Here is a 25,222-nt window from a genome sequence, read left to right on the forward strand (position 1 = left end):
CAATACATTACTACATATAGTGTAATGAAACTGAAATAAAACATGCCCACATAAAATATGCTTGTTGTTTCCTTACCTGGCAAGTGAGCACTGCAGATAATTACTGCCTCTGGTCGGTGTTCCCCGTGAACCGTAGAGTACGTGGCTGTCTAGCCCAGAGTTGCTTTCACATGAGTGGGGGCTTTGGAGTCAGGAAGTACAACCATGTCTCGCACAGCTAAAAAAGGTGCCCTTGCCCTGGGCAAAGTATATTTCTCTCGCGACACACTTCTGTTATCAGTTGCATGGTCCGAATACTAGTAGTAGGCGCACACCTTTAAGTTAACTCTTCTGGTACATGACCGAGATGAATAGTACCTTCTCTTAATTAACCTGGTACTCAGGACAGCCTTTCGGGCCTCCCAAGAGGTACCTTAACAGACAAATCCCTTGAGCATGAGTCCATGTCATGACGAGGGCAAAGACCCTTGTGAACACCTGAGGGGACGTGGTCAACCTGAACCATACGGACCTAGAACTGGTAGATCTACTCTCCCAGAGTGAAGCGAAGAAACTTTCTGGACGAAGGGTAAAGAGGGATCTGGAAGTAAGCATCCTTTAGGTCTATTGACAATAAGAAGTCGTCCCTTACTACTGCCAACAATGTCCAAGGCGTCTCCAACTTGAACCTTGTCTTCCTGACAAAATGATTCAAGGTAGAAAGGTCGATTACTGGTCTCCAGTCGCCTGTCGCTTTTGGTACTAGGAAAATCCAATTTAAAACACAGGAGGAAACTTTACTTCTTCTATCACACCCTTGTTCAGAATTTTAAACACTTCCTCCCAAAGAGCTAAAAGCTTCTGGTAGAAGATATCCCCCCCCACAACATCTACTACCCATTTCTCCACTCCATAACTTTGCCACTTGCCCAACTGGCCCACCAGGCATCCCCTACTCACGGCAACAGAGAGGGAGAGGCGCCCACTCTACTGACAACACCCTCTGCCCCTTCCTCTAGAGCTTCTCCCATGTTTGTAGGGGCAGGATTGAAAGGGATGTTGCTGCTTGCTAGACTTGTCAATGGCTAGACTAGTCAATGGCTTCGTTGGCGGAGCGATATAGCACGACCCAGTGAGCATTGGAAGCTCTGCAAGGTGGCACTACGTGAGTGCCAATGTAGAAGAGTCCTGAGAGAGGCAGGACTGCAATAAGGGCTGGAGGAGGAACGTGCCTCCAAGAAATGCGACAACAGCCCATCCAAGGAAGGTGAACCCCGTAACGCAAGCGATGCCCAAACAGCCACCATCTTGGATGACTCTGAACCCGAAACAAAGGAATTAGATGGTGTAGCCTCCTCCCTCTCAGGAAGAAAATTGGAATCCAAGGGAGAGGGAGCTACATAAACATAACATCACCCTGTGGCACTCCTGATACTTCCATTAACAAATCAATGGAAGAAAAGGAAGGCAACTTGGGAACACTTAAACTAGCCAAAGGGAGAGCAATCGCAGGAGATGGAGAAGACAAATCATCCAGACAGGAAGAAAACTCCTCCCAAGACGGAAAAGTCGAAACGCTGTGATGTTTCCTCTTCTTATATTGTTTGTTTGAATGCTGTTTTTATGTTGCATGGCAACAGTAGTTATTCAGCAACGGGATCAACAGCTTTACGTAACTTTTGAACCACATCGAGAGTGAACTTCTATCATCAGAAATATACATCTCTCACCCCTAAGTGGACTTCTTATAAAACACTCTCCTCTGCGACTTAGGCCAGGAACAACATTCCTGGCAGGGATTAGTTACAGTACAATAATTCGCTCTAAACCTACTGAATGACGCATGAGGATCTGTAGACGTAAACGCTAAAAACCTTGAGCACAAATCCCTGAATGTCCAGGCACATGCATTGACGAGGCTGTGAAGACACGGAAGAATCCATAATAACAAGATGCAATCACACACAACACACTGAAAAGGACAGAAACACGGGCACAAAACAACCGTCTTGGAAGGAGAGCAAAAGCGATAGCGTCTACTCTCCAAGGCAGTTAAGGAAAAGACTGAAGTGTCATAAGGTTCGGTGCATGGTCTCTGACCAGATCACCTTGTAAGCCCAGATCTCACAGATTCCTTGCTTTACAATCTTTGATTGTGTTAACCGGTTACCAGCTGATGCTTGGAAGTTATCCTATTGTTAAGACCGAAGGTTTGTTAGCTATGAAAAATACAAATTGATTAAAAATTTGTCATATTTTGAGGCAATGACAGCATAGGCCTACTAAAAAATTTCTTATATTTTGAGGTAATGACAGGGCATAGACCTACTTGTCAATTTCTTATAATTTGAGGCAATGACAGGCATAGGTCTACATATCAAATTCTTATATTTTGAAGCAATGACACGGCATAGGCCTACTTGCCAATTTCTTAAATTTTGAGACAATGACAGTCACAGGTCTACACATCAAATTCTTATTTTGAAGCAATATAAGGACATAGGACTACACATCAAATTCTTATATTTGGAGACAATGTCAGGGCATGGGCCCATATATCAATTAATGCAAATAGCTTTCTACCCATGTCTGTTGGTGAAAAGGGTACACAATTCAAGTGTTATGAGGAAAGAGGAGAGGAAAATCTAGAAAGGGCTGATAGGTGAAGCAAAAGAGGAATGAAAAAGGAAAGGCCTCATAATCAAGGAGATATAAAGGTACATGCAAGATAGCAGTAAACAGCAGTGGGTGGGTAAGGGAGGGGTGATTTGACACTATGCTGATAAGCCTTCTGTGTAGGCATACAAACTGGCTAGTGTTACAGAAGCTTTCTATAAAGGAAGTTCATCTCATGATTCAACAGTTTGAGAAAGAATGTAGCAGTAATTTTTTTTATGAAAACAACTATAGGTACGAGCTGATGACCTAAGGTCACATTATAAGGTATATACTGGGTCTTTGATCTAATGGTTAAGTGATTGCTTTAGTGTTTTATGTCATTATTCAACCAACACTGAAAATTCTCTTCTTAGAAAACAAAAAACTTAATCTCTAAGTTTATGTAAATAAAGTAAGAAAAAATACATTTTTATAATTCATAGAAAAAAGTTGCAATCAAAAATATTTTTCATAATGGCAAACTTAAGATTAGGTATGACAACAAACCTTAGTAGTTTCATCAGTTCATGGCACACATTTTCAGAAAGTGGACTACTCTTATTTTTTTTTCTCAGCAGTCCTGACTTATTTAGTTTGTTCCACTTTACATGGCAAGTTTATCACTAAAGAGAGGACTGTTATTTACCATCATTTTTGCAAAATCAACTTATTCTAATAACAAAGGCTCACTTCAGATAATATATACCAGAATTTTACAATTCTATGTGTGGGTATCAAGATTCCTACCTCATTTGAGCAAAATGTTTTCTTTGCCATTAAACTTACCATTTATGAATAGTAAAATTAACAAATTTATGTTATAAATACTTCAACAAACTCAATACTACTAAAGACAGCATAACTTACCTGCTGATTACTTAAATCTACTTGTGAACACCTTTGGACATATTCCTTAGACAGTAAAGTTGAGATTTTAGTGCGATGATCTGACAATGCTTGGTCCATCAGAGCCTGATAAAAAGAAAAACAGTTTAAGTCATGAAATAAGGAATATTTTCTGTACATAAAATGACAACAATACATGTAGTACATGGTACTATATAAATGGTGATATGCTTTATTTGCCAAAAACTTATAAAATGCGTTTGTGAACTTTCACAAACAACTTAGTGACTTTGAAAATCTTATTTTCTACAGCTTAGGTGATTTATGTACACATAACTAAAAAAATTTTTATTTGGGGGTATGATTCTCCAATACCTGAAAGCTAAAATAATTAATTATGAACGCTTTTTGTTTACTCAATTGACCTCATATTGTGTACTGTTTATAGGAAGGCTGTTATCCACGAGTTAAAAATGCCATCTACACTTACTCAACCCCAATATGATACCTTTAAAAATAAAGGTATCATATTGGGGTTGAGTAAGTGTAGATGGCAAATCTAATTCACATATGCTGTGGCATATGTAAATTAGATTTGCATTGAAAATATACTTTAAAAACAAAGTACGTATATTTTCAATGCAAATCTAATTTTCATATGCCAGATACTTCCTTGAAACCCTTTGAGAAAAAAAAGAAGAAAAGTAATGTAATGTATTAAAAAGTAAAAAAAAAAAAAATGTAAAAATAAAAAAAAATAAAAAACTTTAATTTTAAATTTTTTTTGTAAAGTTAAGTGTTAAGGTTTTGTGTCATTTGTTGATGTTTCGTATAGTTTAGTCTTAATGTTTCCTGACATTTTTTAATGTGTTTCATAAAGTTAAGTGTACATACAAGTTTTCTGGCGTTTGTCCTCCTCCTCTGTCGCCACTTTCGGAGATAGCCTCACTCGAAAGATAAGGTTCCACATTTTACTACATAGTATTTCTTGTATACCATGTACACTAATACACTTTATTTACAGGTACTATGTAGTACATAGTAGTACGTATTAAGTTAGGTATTGAATGGTCCAAATTGTTGTATTTCATTGTTTATTGGTCAATTTAGATTTATTACAAAATTTACATGTAAAATGCGGTAGAGAGAGAGAGAGAGAGAGAGAGAAACACTCCCTCCCCTCCAGTCACATTACATGATATATTTGACAGTTGTTGGACCTCAGTTTGGTATCTGGAGTTCGAAAGAAAGATGCACGAAGACTGGGATTTCCTTCCTTCTTACATAATTTTTTAATTTAAAAACTAAAATCTTACTAATTCACTATGGTATTTTCTTTAATGAATTGATTGCTCTTTACATTTATATTATTTGAAAATTAGTAACTAATCATTTATTTATCATACAGAAAACACATCTCTGTAAGAAAGAGAGAGAGAATTATTATTGTTATGTGATATCACTTAACCCTCTTACGCTGAAGCCTTAAAAATTAAAACCTCTCCTGTATGTCGGCGCCGGTTTGGAGTGAGTGCGGAAGTGGAAAAAATAATTTTTTCAAAAAATCACAGCGCGCTTAGTTTTAAAGATTAAGAGTTCATTTTTGGCTCATTTTTTTGTCATTGCCTGAAGTTTAGTATGCAATCATCAGAAATGAAAAATAATATCATTATCATATGTAAATAATGCGATATATGGTAGCAAAAAAAAAAAAATTCATAGATAATTGTATTCAAATCACGCTGTGCAAAAAATGGTCAAAGCTAACGAGTTACTTTTTTTTCGTTGTATTTTACACTAAATTGCAATCATTTTGATATACAATACATAGTAAAACAATAAAAGCAACACCGGAAAAATATTATCACAAAATGATGTACGAATTTGTAACGCGCGGACGTAAAAAAATGTTATTTTCAAAAATTCACCGTAATTCTAAATATTGTTCTAGAGACTTCCAATTTGTTTTAAAATTAAGACAAATGATTTAATATTACGATACTGTAAGAGTTTTAGATTAGAATTGCAGATTTCGACCATTTCGGACGAGTTAAATTTCACCGAATGTCGAAATTTTTATATATATATTTTTTATATGCACATATTTCGAAGATGGAAAAAGCTACAACCTTCAATTATTTTTTATTGTATTTTTCATGAATTTGCGCACATTTTGATATATGAAACTCTATAAAACGGCTAATATGAAAAGGAGCAAATATTAGGATAATGCGATGTACGTATTTCGGAGACTTGCGGCCGCGAATCGGCACGCGGAGTGAAGGTAAATATATTTTTCAAAAATTCACCATAAATCACAATATTGTTCTAGAGACTTAAAATTTGTTTCAAAATGAAAAAAAATTACGGAATATTACTAGGCCCTAAGAGTTTTAGCTTACAATTGCGTTTTTCAACTATTTCGGTAGAGTCAAATTTGACCGAACGTGATTTTTTTTCTATTTATCGTGATTTATATGCAAATATTTCGAAAAAAGAGAAAAGCTACAACCTTCAATCATTTTCAGTTGTATTCTACATGAAATTGCGCACATTTTCATATATAAAACTTTATGTAACAGCTAATTTCAAATGGTGCAAACATTTTGACAATCGCACAAAAAAAATTCTGATTTTTTCGGAAGAGTTACCGCGCGGACGTAAGGAAAATGTTTTTTTTTTTTTCATAAATTCACCATAAATCGAAATATTTTGCTAGACTTCCAAGTTGTTGCAAAATGAAGGTAAATGATTTAATATTACTAGAATATAAGAGTTTTAGCTTACAATTGCATTTTTCTACCATTTCGGTAGAGTCAAAGTTGACCGAAAGTTGAAATTTTTGCACTTAACGTTATTTACAGGCAGTCCCCGGGTTACGACGGGGGTTCCGTTCTTGAGACGCGTCGTAAGCCGGAACGACGCTTGGAAATATGTCTTAAACTAATAAAAAGTTATAAAACCTTACTTGTAATCCTTTGGTTACACTACATGTTGTTTTCCTGTAGTTTTATGTACAACCTGGAGTTATTTCATAAAAGAATGCTGGTTCTTGAAGGTAAAAACTATTGTAATCCTCTGGTGACACTACATTCTTGAAGTTTTATGTACAACCTGGAGTGATTTTGCCAAATCTTGAGGGCTACAAGAACAGCTGATTACTATTTACGTATCATATAGACTAATTAAAGTAAACGTATCTTTAAATAGGCTTATATATTAGTATCAACAAAAACATTTCCTGCTATGAGTCAGAGGCCGTTTAATGAAACGAACATTCTCTGTCCTATCTGTTCAGAAAATAAATGTTACGTCAATCCCCGAGACGGTGACCATTGTTGCCAAGGCGTCTCTCTCTCTCTCTCTCTCTCAGATCAAATTATACTGGATAATGTCTCTCTTTGGATACTTCGATTTTGCCAAATCTTGAGGGCTACAAGAACAGTTGATTACTATTTACGTATCATATAGACTAATTAAAGTAAACGTATCTTTAAATAGGCTTATATTATTAGTATCAACAAAACATTTACTGGCATGAGTCAGAGGGCCGTTTAACGAAACGAACACTTCTCTTGTCCTTACTCGGAGCGTCGGAAGACGCCTCCTCTCTCTCTCTCTCTCTCTCTCTCTCTCTCTCGTCTCTCTCTCTCTCTCTCTCCTCTCTCTCTCTCTCTCTCTCTCATTGTAATCTAACCAGAAACTTCGTTTTGTTATTATTACTGGAAACAAGCAATGATTTTTTTCATTATTTGTGCTTTTGGACTGTTATATGTAAACTTTGCGCACCGCAAGCTAGTATGTATTCATTCGCTCGGAAACTAGTTCCGCATATGAGGCGTCACTAAAAAACATAGAAAAATACGACATAAAAAGTGTCGAAAATCATCATAACCTCAAAATTTTTGTTGTAATCTAACCAGAAACTTATTTTTATTAATATACTGTGCTAAACTATAAAGGAGTTTTATCATAGTATGAGTTTTTTAAAAGCGTCGTTAACTCGGAGCGTCGGAAGCGTCAGCGTCGTAACCTCGGAACAAGCGTCGTAACCCAGGACGGATTTTTCCATTGAATATTTAAGAAAAAGCGTCGTAACCTCGGAACGTCGTAAGCCGGAACCGTCGTAACCCGGGGACCGCCTGTATATGAAAATATTTCGAAACTGATAAAAGCTACAACCATGGGTTATTTTTTTGTATTGTGCATGAAATTGCGCACATTTCCATATATAAAACTTTATGTAACGGCAAATTTAAAAGGGCGCAAACATTACGACAATCGCACGAAAAAATTTATCGGAAGAGTTATCGCACGAACGTAAGGAAAAAGTTTTTTCATAAATTCACCATAAATCGAAATATTGTGCTAGAGACGTCCAATTTGTTGCAAAATGAAGGCAAATGATTGAATATTACTATAATATAAGAATTTTAGCTTACAATTGCGTTTCTCGACCATTTCGGTAGAGTCAAAGTTGACCGAAGGTTGAAATTTTTGCACTTATCATTATTTATATGAAAATATTTCAAAACTGATAAAAGCTATAATCATGAGTATTTTTTTGTTGTATTTTACATGAAATTGCGCACATTTTCATACATAATACTTCATGTAAAGGATAATTTAAAATGGTGCAAAAATTATGTTAAAGTGATGAAATAATTTTTGAGATGTGTCACTGATACTTTTTAGTGCGATAAGAAAGAAATTCACGCTTGCGCGCCTGCGTAGCGATTATAAACAAAACAACGCCTTGATCCGTGAACTCCCAGCATCCCCCAAGGCGCGTGATTCAAAAGTTTTTGGCTGGTAGGCCTATAAGTATTTTTCCGCGAATTTTTAAAAAAACTTATTTGAGCCGACGTATGATACGTCCAATCGGCATACAGGAGACATTTTGACTCGACGTTTAATACGTCCAATCGGCGTAAGAGGGTTAATCTTATTAAACTTACTAATACAGTATTGATCAATATTAATATTTTAAAATTAGTAAACCATTTTTGTAACACAAAAATGTATTTAGTCATGAAAATAACATCAAAATACACTAATTTGGGATTATTTATCATCGGGAAAACCCCGCGAATAGGCAAATTTACCACAACTAAAGGGTAGATATGGTCCAGAGAGAAATCCGCGAATCCGTGAGTCCACGAATCCGGAGAACGCGAATATGGGGGGCCAACTGTACTGGTATATTTGTAGTTCCAGTAAATTGCACTCCAGCCTAGTTCTTCTTCATTCGAGGAACCAGAATAAGGACTGGAAGCAGACCTTCTTCATTCTCTAATGAAGAGAGCAAAGGTGAAGTTGTCCCAAAGGAAGACTTCTATGGTGATAACAGGATACCGAAGACAACTAGTTCAAGCCAAACTGGTTGTTCCCAAAACAGTAGCACTGGAGAGGTGTTCAAACCTCTCGGTGCCATCCATCCTGAACAGATTGACGTATGTTCAGAAAGATCCTAAGATTGAACCATAAACATAGTCTCTCGGGTTCGAACTCTGAGGAGTAGACTCCATAGAATTCCACTTATTTTCTTGATCATTCTGGTATAACCAAGAAGTACGGAAAAAAGAGAGGAAGATTGACTGTTCTGGCCCAGTCCTCTTTGAATTTGTGATGTTCCTACTCTGTTAAACAAAGCATTCATTTCCTACAACTGTTTCGTTCACATGAACGAGAGTGAAAGTTGACCGGAGTTAAATGCAATAAAACCTGGTGAGAACTTGCCACGTCTTGCTACGCATCTATCTGTTCTGTGATTGAACCTCATGAAAAGGACTACACAGAGGACCACCTCCTATCTCTTTCAGATGTCTTGCTCTGAGTTAACAGCAACATCGATCTTGGCATCTGAAGAATAGCCATTCCTGGCTTTCACAGGTGGGTCCAAGCCACCAACGCGGCTGGTTCCCTTCTCTTGCCCCACGCCACTATCATGATGGAGAGAAGACTATCACTGACTGTGGATGTTTGACCACCCTTGGGGGTTGTACAATTGGAGAGACCTGTACACAAGTATACCCAATGCAGCCCCGGTTCCATGAGCAGCACCCTTGGAACCAGAAACAGGAGAACAAACCTGGGTTCAAACTTACCGGTCTCCCGCAACACTATATTTTGGGGATAGCGTCCAGGGCCCCGCTCGGATGGAGCAGGTGAGCCGAATAGACAGCCAACTGCTTCCTCCCCAGGGATAGGATGTAGACCCTTAGAAGTCTTGGGACGAGACTTCTTAGGGGGCGGAAAATACCTTCCTCTTCTTAGGACGTGGAACCCTTTAGAAGAAAGAGGTTAGGATGTGTCAGACAATGAAGATAAAAGACAATGACCCTGTGAACACTTGCTGCAACACAGGAAGGGAGGGTGCTACGACATGGCAAGGAACTGCACTGATCAAGAGCAGAGAGTAGCAAAGAGTTCATTCGTTAGAGCCAAGCACTCAGATTGGCAGAGCTGTCTGGTCGAGCCGGGTCAAGTGAGCTGAGCAGATCACCACTACATAATTATCAGTGTTAATCGTCAACAAAGAACTATCACTTCTTCCCAATTAACTGTTCTCCTTGGAGGCCGAAGCTCCGAGAAGAAGAATAAAGAGGGAATCTGTGTATGCTGTCCTATGTGTTCAGACCTTATGGTCCAATACACGAGGACGGTACTTGACCATTCACCTAGAAGGTGTTGCATGCAGTTCCAAGCTCTGCATAACTCCAAACCAGACTGAGGAGCAAACTCATCAGTACTGGTAAAGGCTCGTCTCGCTATCCAAGCACTCGTAATAGTGAGTGCTTGGCGAACATTATAATTCGTAAGAATTCCCACCCTCTGCGAGAAAACACGATTATTGTAAGACAATAATTGGCTGAGCCTTGTCTCGCCCTGGTACTTGGCGATATAATGAAGCCGAGCACTTGGCGAGTGCCAGTGAAACCAAGGGATCCAGTCACTCAGCAAAAGTCCCTATCATTGTAATACTTATCAGGAATGCCCGTTGCCCGAGTGTTTGGAAATCACACTCCCGATTTTCGTAATAACAGTTACGGAGGATGTCTGTCTTGTCCGAGTGTTGAGAAATAATAGAAAACCATAACACTCTGAGAATGCCAGAAATTCCAAGGAATTCGAGCATTCAGCAAGATTCCCAGGTATTGTAGTAACAATTACCAAGAATTCTTGTCTCTCCCAAGTGTTTGCAGATCATAGAATACCAAAAGACTCGGAGAGTGCTAGAAATTCCAAATAATTTTGAGCGCTCGGCGAGACCCCCGAATTTCATCAAACGATCATCGGGATGGGGCCCCTCCTCGACTCCCGCAGAAATCGAGGAGGAACGGGCATAAAAACCAGTCCTAAATGTGAGCATTTAAGACTGAAATGGAAGCATAATTCAACAGAATATACACTCGAGGCTCCCAAAATGCAAGAACCCATAGGGGACTGCGAAATGAAATCTGTACAAAGGACAGAAAAAGCCAGGAAGACATGGTCCTCAACGATAAGGATGTACGTTCGGTAGGACCCTCAGATCCCTCCAAGAACTTAGTCCCTGATGCTGAATCCTATGGAGAGTAATCTGCAGAATCCCTCCTATTCACCTCACCCCTCCCAGGGTAGCCATAGGAAGTAGAGGGAATAGGTGAGGAAGATTGGACGCTCTCGCTTGCCTTGCTAGCAGAGCTAGCAGGAGAAGCAAATCATGAGCAGCCATCAACCTGTGGTGATGGCAGCAATGCAAATCTAGGAAAGCCTTATTGTCTGGAGAAGTGCTTTCCCGAGGAGGGTTACGAAACTCTTGCACGGCAGGCAAAACGTTCATGGCCACCAAGTCTCCGACACGTCCAAGTCCTCGTTGAGGCCGAAACCTCTCAAGAGGACTGAATGGGAGACCCCCTACTGGTCTCATTGAGTGCACGGTCCCACAGAACCATTATGTCAACCCTGGGAACCTAGCAATAACTGCAAATACAATCACCAGCAAGGCGTGAATCACCTGAGTGACTTGCTATTTTCTTCCACTCTGTGCCTGAGTCATGACGGTGAGTGGACTCAGAGTCAGCAACTCTGGATGCATGGAACGACTGCCCAACACAGAACTAATCTTAGGGGCAGAACCTTTAGGACTAGCAGCAGAAGTGAGAACCAAAATTTGCGCTTCTACGGCTCCTGACAGGCTAGGCCATGGGGACAGCGTGACGGTTCCTACAGGCGAGCCAGCGAAAGACCCAACTGCCTCCTCAGTTCGAGGAAGCAGACCCTTAGAAGTCCAGTGACAAGACTTCTTAGGGGGGGAGACTACCTTCTCCTTCTTCGGCAGGGAGCCTTAGAAGTCGAAGGGGTGAAGGCTGATGAAAAATATGATGGTTCCGAAGAGGAAGATAACAACACTTGACGAGCTCTCTTCCTCCTAGACTTCTCCAAATTCTGCAAGACTTTTTCTATAGGACGAGTCACATTTACCAGCAGGAAAAGAGTTAATAATCACAAGGCAGTGGCAAAGGCCCTGTCCAGCGACGAAACTCCAGGACAGCAGCGGTAAATGAATATGATTTCCAACAGCAGAACAGTACACATACTCGAGGAGCAATATCACAGCATGCTACAAGTCACGGGTATAATTCCAAGGTTAGGATAGTCAACATGAAGAGATACCAAACCATCTACTGCTGTAATCAACTATCACTATTGTTAGGCTATAAAAGAAAGAAATTATGATTTAAATAAATAAGGATACTCCTATCACATTCAAGGGCACCGTCCTCCGAAGTGAGAGGAGTTCCCTCAAACATCGACACCACACGCCCCCACTTTTATCTTCGTCCGATAACTAGTGAAAGGATGAACGAGAAGAGGAATTACCAGAAGAAACAAAGGACAAACCTCCAAAGTTCTCCTCGGTAATTTCCAAAGCGTAAGCGTCAATTTCGGATGAATACATGTCTCATCCTAACAAAAGGGCAAAAATATGTAATAAGGGTGTGACCGCACCCTTGCCGCTGACCCTTAACCCAAACCAGAAAGGCGGCTAGCAAGACTATCACAAAAAGTGGGTTTGCACATCACAAACATACGTCTTCGTCGGAAGACAGCCAAAAGCAAACAGGAGTGTTTACATCCCAGCAGGTGGGCCTACCTGCCTACCAGACAGTAGTTACTGCCTAACCACCTTGTTCAAGAATTTAACCGTCGTATTCCAGCCTACACTGAAATTAATTCCTAATGTAAAGGACTGAGGGTTTGTATATCATGTAGGAACAAATACTTCACCAGTTGGGGAAAATATCAACCAATCAGTGATCAGAATTCTAAAGTAGCTGCTTCTTAAAACTGATGTTCAGTAGTAAGCTGACAGAAACAAATTGAAGCCCTTTACTGTTGTTCTTCGCATTCCTCGAAAGTGGCGGGGCTAGTCACCTACACAAAAACAATAGAAGTCCTACCACGATTTTCAAAACTTAAGCTGCTATGTGAGTTGAAACTTGGTAAGTTACTTACAGTAGACAACCCCCCCATATTCGTGGGGATGGATTGTTTGTATGGTGCTTTTACGTTGCATGGAACCAGTGGTTATTCGGCAACGGGACCAACGGCTTTACGTGACTTCCGAACCACGTCGAGAGTGAACTTCTATCACCAGAAATACACATCTCTCACTCCTCAATGGAATGGCCGAGAATCGTGGGGATGGGTATGGGTACCAGACCTGCTCGCGAATAGCTAAAATCTGCGAATACTTAAAACCCCTCAAAATGATAGAACTGCCTATTTTGATAATTAAAACACAAAAAAACTCCTAAAATACTTATACCTGATTTTTTTTATAGTTTTATCACAAAAAGTGCATTTAGTCATAAAAATTATATGAAAATAAAGAAATTTGTGAATATTTCTGTGAAAAATACCATCAATAAGCAAATTTTCTGCAAATAATGGGTATTATACGTATACAGGCAGTCCCCGGGTTACGACGGGTTAGGGTTACGATGTTCCGAGGTTAAGGCGCTTCTCAATTATATTCATCAGACATAATTTCCATGGTTACGACACATGTTCCAGGGTTACGACGCCTACAACACTCATCTGGCAGATGAAATATGACACCAAAAATGTCAAATATTCAATATTTGACAAATATTCAATATTTGAAGGTTTTTTTGATGAAAAATGCAATAAGAATGCAGTTTACATAGTTTTCTATCCACAAAAAGCATTAAAAGTAAGGTTTTCTTAGGATTTTTTATGATGTTCTGGTTTACGACGATTTTCGGCTTATGACGCGTCTCATGAACGGAACCCCTGTCGTAACCCGGGGACTGCCTGTAAACAGTTAGTAGAAAAATCTAAGAATAGGCGAATCTGCAAAAAGAGGGGGTCAACTGTATATGACATTTGGTTTTTTTTAGTGTACAACATTTAGTAGGCTGGGTTAAACAATGGCTGCATCGTACCTGAAGACAACAATGTTGAGAATAAGCTTATTAATGTCTTTGGCAACATTGGTAACATGTACAGTGTTCCCCGCCGTATTTGTGGGGGATGAGTACCAGACCACCGCCACAAATAGTTGAAAACTCTATAAAAATAAAATCCTTAAAACTGTCTATTTTGTTAGTTCTCAAAAATAATAATAATAAAAAAAAACACTACTAGACCTGGGAATTTAAATAGTTTTATCAACAAAAAGTGCATTTTATGATGAAACATAAAAAGAGAACAGGAATTTGTGGATATTTCTCATAAAAAAATACAGCAATTGGGCAAATTTTCCATGAATAATTGGGGTATATGTTCCACAGAGAATTCCACGAATACAAGTCCACGAATCCCGAGTCCGCGAATACAAGGAGTTCACTGTGCTGCATTACCTTGAAATCTAACTTTATTTTAGAATGATCTTCCATTTAAATTTCTGCTAACCCTGTTTCTTCTGCATGATAATTCTATTCAACGGGAAGTTTCTAGTTTAGATAATTGCTTACATGGCTTGCTGTGCAATTGTATCTATTTACAATGTCAAAAGCAGGACAAATGCACTTGCAACACTGCAAGTTAGAAGACTGAAGAGGTGGACACAACTGCCGATTGAATAATGAATCACTTGACAACACCCAGAGCAGTAATTTGATGATGAGTCATTAACCTCTTGCCCTGTCCCCATTGCACAACTCTTCTTAGGAAAACTCCCCTTTTAAGGTAATCCTTTCAATGTAATCACTGAGGAGGAACACTATTTAAAAGTCTTTGTTTTTATCTTTTATAAATACAGTGGTCCCCTGTAATTGTGAATGCTTAAAGCTGCCTATTTTGTTAGCTTAAACTCAAGAAAAAACAATAAAAATGCTTGTACATACCTGGTTTTTTAATAGTTCTATCAGAAAAATGATATTGTAATGATACAATTAAGTTTGTTCATACTTACCTGGCAGATATATATATATAGCTGATAATTCCGACGACCGACAGATTTTAAAACTTACGACACACGTAGTGGGAGTCAGGTGGTTAGTACCCATTCCCGCCGCTGGAAGGCGGGTATCAGGAACCATTCCCATTTTCTATTCATAATTTTTATTTCCACTGTCTCCTGAGGGGAGGTGGGTGGGTACTTAATTATATATATCTGCCAAGTAAGTATGAACAAACTTAATTGTATCATTACAATATCATTTTGTTCATGAAACTTACCTGTCAGATATATATATAGCTGAATCCCACCTTTGGTGGTGGGAGAGACAGAATAGAGGATTTAGGAAACACATATATGCAGATATTTGATATCTTGGTTCCTTACCTGTTAGCATAGCTGGCTTCGTGATTACTGCCACGTAAGTCTGCTTGTGCTACTAGAGTTGCCAGCAAGGTAGAGACCTATATAGCTGGTGCACTCCAGATGATCTGTCAACAGGGGCGAGACCACGACGTGACTAGACCATGAACCATACTGATGAGGGCAACGAGGCAAAAATACAACCACCTGGCTTAGCTTACCAAAGGTATCCCACTTAACTAAGCTAATGGAAGGGAGATCCGCCCCAAGCGGTCACCCCACAACCATAAAACACAAGTTAAAAACCCACCTAATCCCTATAGGATAGGATGAGTGTTACCTCCTGCCCCCAAAACAGTGTCTGCAGAAACGTATGGTCCGAGGGAGAAGCAATTTTCGTATATCACTTTCACCTCCCGCAGGTAGTGTGAAGCGAACACCGAATTGCTTCTCCAAAATGTGGCATTCAAAATATCTTTGAGCGCCATATTTTTGTGAAAAGCTACCGAGGTAGCGATAGCTCTCACCTCGTGAGCTTTCACTTTTAGAAGCTTCAAATCACTATCACTGCACTTATCATGAGCTTCTTTAATCGTATTTCTTAGGAAGAACGCCAGTGCGTTCTTCGACATAGGAAGATCAGGTTTCTTCACTGAGCACCACAAATTGTCAGAAGAGCCTCTGCAGGCTTTAGTTCTCTGCAGATAGAACTTTAGACCCTGACAGGACACAGGAAACCTCTTCACGTTCATTTTTCCCACTATTTGTTTCTGACAACCCTTTGATTTCAAACGTCCTCGGCCACGGGTTGGAAGGATTCTCGTTCTTTGCTAAGAACGCAGGACTTAAAGAACAAACCGCATTATTGTCCGAGAACCCAATCTGCTTGCTGATAGCCTGGATTTCGCTAACCCTCTTCGCCGTTGCCAGAGCGGTTAGGAAGATCGTTTTCTTCGTCAGATTCCTCAGCGAAACTGAATGAAGCAGTTCGAAATGACCTGACATCAGGAACTTAAGCACCACATCCAAGTTCCACGAGGGTACTTTAGGTTGGATGACCTTCGTAGTCTCGAAAGATCTAATGAGATCATGAAGGTCTTTATTATTAGTCAAATCGAGTCCTCTGTGTCTGAAGACTACAGAAAGCACGCTCCTGTAGCCTTTAATAGTGGGAACAGCTAACTTCACTTCTTCTCTCAGATAAAGAAGGAAATCAGCTATCTGGCTCACAGAGGTTGTGGTGGAGGAAATGCCCTTCTTCCTGCACCAGCATCTGAAGACAGCCCACTTCGATTGGTACAGAGCGATTGAGGAGGGCCTCCTTGCGTGGCAATCGCCTTAGCCACAGGTCTTGAAAAACCCCTCGCTCTGGCCAACTTCTTGATAGTCTGAACGCAGTCAGACTCAGAGCGGGGAGGTTTTTGTGGTACCTCTTGAAGTGGGGCTGTCTGAGTAGATCTTTCCTTAAGGGCAGAGTCATCGGAAAGTCTACCAGAAGGACATCACCTCTGTGAACCAGTCGGCTGCTGGCCAGAAGGGGGCGATGAGGGTCATCCTCGCTCCTTTCCGATGCCGCGAACTTCCTCATTACTTCCCCGAGGATCTTGAGCGGGGGAAAAGTGTAAAGGTCTAGACCCGACCAACTCCAAAGTAGGGCGTCTACTGCCACTACTCTTCCCGGGTCCAGAACTGGGGAGCAATACAGCGGAAGTCTTTTCGTCCTGGAAGTTGCGAACACGTCCACATGCGGACAACCCCACAGGTTCCACAGCGACTGGCAAACCACCTGGTGAAGGGTCCACTCCGTCGGCAGAAGCTGTCCTCGTCGACTGAGAAGGTCCGCTCGAACGTTCTGTACTCCTGACACGAACCTTGTCAGGATAGTGACGTCTTGCGCTTTCGCCCATAACAGGAGTTCCTTCGCGATGGCAAACAGAGAAGGCGAGTGGGTTCCCCTTGATTCCTTAGGTATGCCAGTGCGTGGTGTTGTCCGAGTTGATCTGAATGACTTTGCTGGAGATTTCCTCCTGGAAGAACCTGAGCGCCAGGTTAAATCGCTGATAGCTCTTTCAGATTGATGTGCCAGGACACCTGTTCCCCTCTCCAGGTGCCTGACACTTCTTTCCCTCCTAGTGTTGCTCCCCAACCCGTGGACGACGCATCGGAAAACAACACTAGGTCGGGGTTCCGAAGCTTGAGAGAAAGCCCTTCTGCAAGGCTTCCGTGGATCTGACCACCAACTTAGGTGTTCTTTCACCTCTCTCATCAACCACAAGATCGCCTCCAGATCTTGTTTGCTCTTCCAATTGTTGGCTAGGAAGAATTGAAGAGGTCTGAGGTGCAACCTTCCCAGAGAAACAAACTTCTCCAGTGAGGAAATGGTCCCCAGCAGACTCATCCATTCCCTCACCGAGCATGTTTCCTTCCCCAGAAAGGTCGCCACTTTTTCTAAGCATTGAAGTTGTCGCCCCTGGGACGGAAAAGCCCGAAAAGCCACTGAGTCCATCTGAATCCCCAGATAGACTAAGGATTGAGAAGGAGTCAGATGTGACTTTTCGAGGTTTACCAGAAGCCCCAGGGACTTTGCTAACGACAAGGTCGTGTGCAGGTCCTCCAGACACCGGTCTCGTGATGAAGCTCGAATAAGCCAGTCGTCTAGGTAGAGAGAGATCCTTATCTTCGCAAGATGAAGCAGCCTCGCCACGTTCTTCATCAGAATGGTGAAAACCATCAGCGCTGTGCTCAGACCGAAGCAGAGTGCCCTGAACTGGAATACTTTCCCCTTCAGGACAAATCGCAGGTATTTTCTTGATTGGGGATGGATGGGGACGTGAAAATACGCGTCTTGGAGGTCTAGTGAGACCATCCAATCCCCCGGTCTTAAAGCTGCCAGCACAGATTGAGGTGTCTCCATCTTGAATTTTTTCTTTGTGACGAAGAGGTTTCGGCTGCTGACATCGAGGACGGGTCGCCACCCCCCCGACTGCTTCGGCACTAGGAACAGACGGTTGTAAAAACCTGGAGAATCCAGGTCGAAGACCTCTTCCACAGCTTGCTTCTCAATCATTTGATCTAGTGGGGGTGACTTCATGAACGGAATCCTGTATCCCTTCCTCACGATATCTAGCGACCAAGGATTCGGCATCTCTCTCTTCCCAGGCTTTCGCGAACAGAAGAAGCCTGGCTCCTACCGGCGGCTGAAGGACTTCCATATCACTTCCTACTCTTTGACGGAGCAGGGGTTTTTCCTCTGGAAGAGCCTCTTCCTCGAGAGGCTGGTTTCGAGGAAGATCCAACTCGAAAGGGCTTCGGTTTCTTGGTAAAAGAAACGCCAGAAGAAGAAGTAGCTGCTGGTCTCCTTGAAGACTGAGCCAGAAGATCTTGCGTTGCTTTCTCCTGAAGGCTCGATGCTATGTCCTTAACCATAGTCTGGGGGAAGAGATGGTCTGAAAACGGAGCGAAGAGCAAGTCCGCCTTTTGTGCTGGAGAGACGGATTTGGCTGTAAAGTTACAGAAGAGTGCTCTCTTCTTGAGAATCCCCGAGCTAAAGTGAGTAGTCAACTCCTCAGAACCATCCCTGACGGCCTTGTCCATGCAAGACGTACACTGGACAGCTCCCCCAGACTAATGGTATCAGAACTCCTGGACCTGGCATCCAACACTCCAAGACACTAGTTGAGAAAGTTGAAGACCTCTAGAGTCCTGAAGAAGCCTTTTAGATGGAAGTCGAACTCGTTATGAGTCCAAGAGACTTTTGATGAAGACAGGAGGGCTCTTCTGGAGGCATCCACAATGCTCCCGAAATCACCCTGAGCAGAGGTTGGCAGTTTAACGCCTACATTCTCTCCCGTCTCGTACCACATGCCCCCTTTTCCGCAGAGTCTTGATGGCGGCAAAGCAAAAGAGGACTTGCCTGACGCTTTCCTCTTCTCCATCCAATCGTGGATTTTGCGGAACGCTTGCTTCGTGGAAAGCGACTTCTTCATTTTAACGAATCCCGATGCCTTCGGCGCTTTGAATGAAGAAATTGAGAAGGAGGAGTACGAGGGGCTTCAGGTTGAAATGTTTCTCCAAACTCCGACTGGAGAAGACGCGTCAAAACTTTGTAGTCCGATGAGACAGGAGCTGGCTGCTGCTCTTCCTCTGCTTCGACGAAATCGTCACTAACTCCCTCTTCAGAAACTGGAGAAGTTGGAGGGAGTACTGAAGAAATTCGACGAACAGGTAAGGTTCCCTCTTCCACCTGTGCTTGCGTTGGTGAGGAACTGGCGTCCACAAGCGCGCGCTTGGCGTCCGAAGCCACACGTTTGGCGCCGACAGGTGCGCGCTCGGTATCTACTAGTGCACGCCTGGCGCCCACTGGCGCACACCGAGCGTCCACAAGTGCGCGCTTGGCGTCCACTGGTGCACGTTTATCATCAACAGGTGCGCGCTTGGCGGCAACAGAAGCGCGCTCAGCGTCCACAGCTCGCTTACGAACATCCAAAAATGTGCGAGCGGGTAAAACCTCATCCTGAGAGCGAGAAACTAACTTCTCACCTCCTCTAGAGAGCCGCTGGGGAGCAGAACGAACTCTAGAGGGAGACTCAAACGGAGAGAGAGGTCGAGTGAGGATAAGGAAGAAAGGAGAAGGAGCCTATCATCCTTCCTACGACGACGCGGAAGAGACTCTCTAGAAGCAAGAACGTCCTGAAGTTGTTGCTGCAGTGACTGAAGCATCCTCTTGGTTGGCGAATCTTCCTGTTCTGGGAGGGACTGATCCTGTGAGCAGGAGAGTGGCGAAGGGACGCTCCCTCCTCCTCCCAGGCACGGCCTCTTCCCGAACTCTAGAGCGACTGTATCGCTCGAACGAGTTAACCGAATCCAGGTCCAAAGACTCTCTACGCCTTTTCCTGCGGCGGGGGGGAAAGCGGGGCGGCGAACGCACTATCAGGAGAAGATCGGAGTTCCGGAGAACTTGGACGTGAAGCGTCACCAACACGCACCGTCCTTTTCAGCGGACGGGAAGCACCATGAGAACTCCACCCTTTACGTGGGGATGAAGCCTCCGAAGACGAAAAACACTCCTTGAGGAGACGTGCACGCGCACGCTCCTTGGCAGTCTGGGGATTTTCATCAGAAACTGCCGAAGGCATGCCAGATCGGTGGGGGTTCCTTGTAACCCTCCTTAGGCTTTCGACATGCTCCCTCCCCGGGTCCTGGGAGTCAAGCAGAGGTCCCGGCCTAGAGGCGAAACGAGGCCAATCTGATGCACCCTCCACTACACAAGGTGGTCACTACATTCTGCACATCACTTTTGCTCTCAAGAGCCAACACTTTCGATTCTAAATTTCGAATCGACTCCAAAATTAAGGACAAAGTATTACCCTCTACTGACACTGTTTCAGGGCCCGGAGGCAACACTACAGGGTTAGGAGAATTAACAGAAGGAGGGTTAACAGGAGAAACAATAATTTCTTGCATAACCGAAACACTCCTGGAGGAAGACCTCCTTAACCTATCCTTTTCTAGTTTCCTAAGATAGGTTTCATACGCCTTCCACTCAGAATCTGTTAACCTTTCACACTCCTTGCAACGGCTTTCATACACACATTCATGCTCCCTGCAACCTTTACATACCGTATGGGGGTCTACTGAAGCTTTCAGTAGCCTACCTCTACAATCAGTCCTAGAACAAAATCTAGCGCTAGCTGTACTAGACCCTGACATTTTATCCAAAGAGAAATCCAAACCAAAATCAATTCAATCCACTAATAACGTGTGCCTAGCCACCGATCCAAGTCAATTAATCCAAAAAAGAACCAAAAGGGATACTCAAGTAGCCAAAAGTTTCCAAATCCAGACGGAGGTGCTGTAAACAGATGTTCACAACACCGGCGAGAAAAATTATGAATAGAAAATGGGAATGGGTACTAACCCCACCTGACTCCCACTACGTGTGTCGTAAGTTTTAAATTCTGTCGGTCGTCGGAATTATCAGCTATATATATATCTGACAGGTAAGTTTCAAGAACAAAAGTGGATTTAATCTTGAAATTGATATGAAAATACAGTTATTTGTTGATATTTCTCATAGAAAAATACTGCAAATGCTCGAATTTCACGCAAATAATGGGCAGATATGGTCCATAGAGAAATCCGCGAATATGTGAGTGTGCGTATGTCAAGAATGCGAATAAGGGGTGTCCACTGTAGTACATGTCTGTATCATTGTGGATTTTTCTATAAGGCAGTCCCTGGTTATCAGCAGACTTGGTTAATGGCAATCCGGTTTTATGGCGCTTGTCTAGCACCACAATATCTGTTTAAGAGCGCCATAAGGTGCCAATAATAGTTATGGTGACATAACATACCTACCAGTGCCATAAGCGCCATAAATCTCTGAGTATCGGTTAATGACAGTTTTTGCTTAGCAGCACCCTGCCGAGAACAGAACCCCTACTGATAACCAGGGACTGCCTGTAATACTATAATAATAATAATAATAGTAACAATATTTTATTAAAAGTAATGGCTACTTCAGCAGTGTTACACTTGTAGAGATTCTCTATTTCCCGAATAGTGGCTTTTTCTGTGCTACTTAAACAGGCTAGTAGAGTACCTATAAAGGTCATAATCAAATACAGTGTCAAAATTGGTGTATATATTTGAATTTTACAGATAAACTATGATATTATAGTCATCAAAGTCATGAACGATATTCTTTCTCTCTCTCTCTCTCTCTCTCTCTTTCTTGAAGCGAGCTTTCGTCCTGGAGCTGCCAGACATCCTCTAGGCTAGGAAGCTGAGGGTGGACTGCTTTTGGTGTGGTGTCCGTCCTCCTTATATTTGGGGGCGTCAGCAGGGGGTCTGCCCAATGCCGATCTCCTATTGGCTGGTGGTAGTAAGTCTTCCTGTTCATTGGTCACTTGAGCCAGGTCTCAAGACACTTTTGCCAAGTCGATGGTTGCGAAGCTGCAAGCTCTAAGGCCATCTAGACCTCCTGAGCTGTGCGGTAACGTTGTTGGATGTTGCGTTACGCTGCGGGACGTCATGGCTATTATGATCGTCGTTGCCTGCAGGGGTATCTCGTTCGGGGGCGTTGTCTTCCGTGGAGTTGTCTTGATCGGTGGTGGCAGGTTTTCTCATACTCGTGGGGAGGAGAAATTCTTCCTGTGTCGTATTCAGTGTCTAAGAGACTCTCCTGCCACGCCCATGAGGGGGCTATTAAGAACCACACCCATACCAAACATCAAGATGCCATCTCCCAGGATGTGATCATCCAGAACACTAAGATCATCGGGGAGGCCCCTGATGCCCATCGGTTACGCCTCCTGGAGGCGCTTCTCGTCCAGCAAATAAAACCAACACTGAATAGGACGCAGGAAGAATTTCTCCTCCCCACGAGTATGAGAAGACCTGCCACCAACACTGACACCATCAACCACGACAACTCCACGGTAGACAACGCCCCCGAACGAGATACCCCCGCCGGCAACGATGATCATAATAGCCGTGACGTCCCGCAGCGTAACGCAACGTCCAACAACGTTACCGTACAGCTCAGGTGGTCTAGATGGCCTTAGAGCTTGCAGCTTCGCAACCATCGACTTGGCAAAAGTGTCTTGAGACCTGGCTCAAGTGACCAATGAAAATGAAGACTTTCTACCACCAGCCAAAAGGAGACAAGCATTGGGCAGACCCCCTGCTGACGTCCCCAAATATAAGAAGGAGGGTCACCACACCAAAAGCAGTCCACCCTCAGCTTCCTAGCCAAGAGGATGTCTGGCAGCTCCAGACAAAAGCTCGCTTCAAGAGAGAGAGGAGAGGAGAGAGGAGATAGAGGAGAGGAGAGAAAGAGGACGAGGAGAGAGAGAGATATATCATTAATGACTTGGATGACCATATAATTTATCTGTAAAATTCAAATATATACACCGATTTTGACACTTTATTTGATCATGACCTTTATAGGTACTCTACTAGCCTGTTTAAGTAGCACGAAAAGAGCCGCTATTCGGAAAATAGAAAAGAATCTCTACAAGTGTAATGCTGCTGAGTAGCCATTACTTTTAATGAAGTATGCTTGAGAGAGGTTCTGCTTCCTAAGTACAATAATAATAATAATAATAATAATAATAATAATAATAATAATAATAATAAAATAATAAATCAACTAACCTGAAAGCAGTGATGTAAGAGATGTCTCTTGTCCACAACTTTGAGCATACGGGCAAGAACATCCAGATCACATAGCTCTTCTCGAAGTTGTGATAGACATCCATATTCATATAACTGTGGAAAATAAGTTTTAACATAAAATATGCAATATATAAAACTCCCACATAAGTAGACAAACTATCAAAAGACAGGACATATAGTTATTAAAAAACTACAAAATGCAAACTCTTCACATTTTTTTTATGATTGGTTTTAAAAATCTGGTATATCTAGTATTATCTCCATAAAAAAATTGAAACATCCAGGAAGGATATTTTTTCATAAGAAATACTAAAGGCCATAACAAAAATAAAACATGCTACATCCCAGATGACGATAGAGCGTGAGTAGATAAAAACTAAAACTTAGTATACAAAGGAAAAACAAAGATATAAACATTGGAGTATGGGTAATATAGACTTCTGTTAGCTTCTGTCACAAACAAGAAGAGCACACAATAAAAAATAATCAAAGACTCCAAAAACTGCATGAGGATGACTAAACATGCACAAGGGAGCACACCAATACACATAAATCATGAATTGTGGAATACATAACCTCAACTTCATATTCTGCATCGAAAATAAAAATGACATTTTTATAATAATAAAATAAAGTTAAAATAACATCTTTATAGTAAAATAAAGTTTATATATACTTGCCAAGAAATTACATAGTTAATGTTTCTAACTTGCGCAGCAGTTTAAATTTGTTTTAGTGTAGGCGACAAGGCCCCACCCACTTTCAGAGAAGGATAGGTACAACACAGCTGAAGAGCTCTATTTGTTTGTGCTCTATGGCTGTGAGAGGGGAAGGAGGGAGGGCACTGATTCTGTAATTACTTAGTAAGTACACACACACATATTTATATATATATATATATATATATATATATATATATATATATATATATATATATATATATATATATATTATATATATATATATTATATATATATATATATATATATATATAAATATATATATATATATATATATATATATATTATAATATATATATATATATATCTATATATTATATATATATATATATATATACGTATATATATATATATATATAAACAGGCAGTCCCCGGGTTACGACGGGGGTTCCGTTCTTGAGACGCGTCGTAAGCCGAAAATCGTCGTAAGCCGGAACGACGCTTGGAAATATGTCTTAAACTAATAAAAAGTTATAAAAATGATATTGTTATTATACAATAAAGTTTCATACATACTTACCTGGCAGATATATACATAGCTAAGACTCCGTCGTCCCCGACAGAAATTCAAATTTCGCGCCACTCGCTACAGGTAGGTCAGGTGATCTACCTGCCTGCCCTGGGCGGCAGGACTAGGAACCATCCCCGTTTTCTATCATATTTTCTCTCTTCCACCTGTCTCCTGCGGGGAGGCTGGGTGGGCCTTTAATTGTATATATCTGCCAGGTAAGTATGTATGAAACTTTATTGTATAATAACAATATCATTTTCATACACAATCAACTTACCTGTCAGATATATACATAGCTGATTGGCACCCTTCGGTGGAGGGTAAGAGACAGCTACTATATGGAATAGACAGGTAAACAACATATGTTGTAGGTATAAATAAAACCTTGGTTCCTACCTGATAGGTGGTAGACTTCGTGGGTGTTTGCCCAGTAGTCTGCATCACCTCAAGAAACTTTAGCGAGATATATGATCTATGGCCAAGAGTTCTTGTGGGTGCCTGCCATGGGGTCTTATCCGCTTACTCGGCAGAGCC

At 41.6% G+C, this 25,222-nt stretch overlaps 1 protein-coding gene across 2 annotated transcripts in view; it reads right to left on the reverse strand.

The window, feature by feature from the left end:
• The window catches only part of LOC135225236 (amyloid protein-binding protein 2-like), a 277,676-nt gene that overhangs the window by 176,888 nt on the left and 75,566 nt on the right, over nucleotides 1–25,222 (reverse strand). For both annotated transcript variants that reach the window (XM_064264566.1, XM_064264565.1), the window contains exons 2-3: nucleotides 23,417–23,530; nucleotides 3,505–3,609 (exon numbers count right to left, since the gene is read on the reverse strand). In XM_064264566.1, the coding sequence (XP_064120636.1) occupies nucleotides 3,505–3,609; nucleotides 23,417–23,530 (219 nt within the window). The remainder of the gene's footprint in view (nucleotides 1–3,504; nucleotides 3,610–23,416; nucleotides 23,531–25,222) is intronic.

The sequence above is a fragment of the Macrobrachium nipponense genome, chromosome 13 (assembly GCF_015104395.2).
Source record: "Macrobrachium nipponense isolate FS-2020 chromosome 13, ASM1510439v2, whole genome shotgun sequence".
NCBI classification, from domain to species: domain Eukaryota; kingdom Metazoa; phylum Arthropoda; class Malacostraca; order Decapoda; family Palaemonidae; genus Macrobrachium; species Macrobrachium nipponense.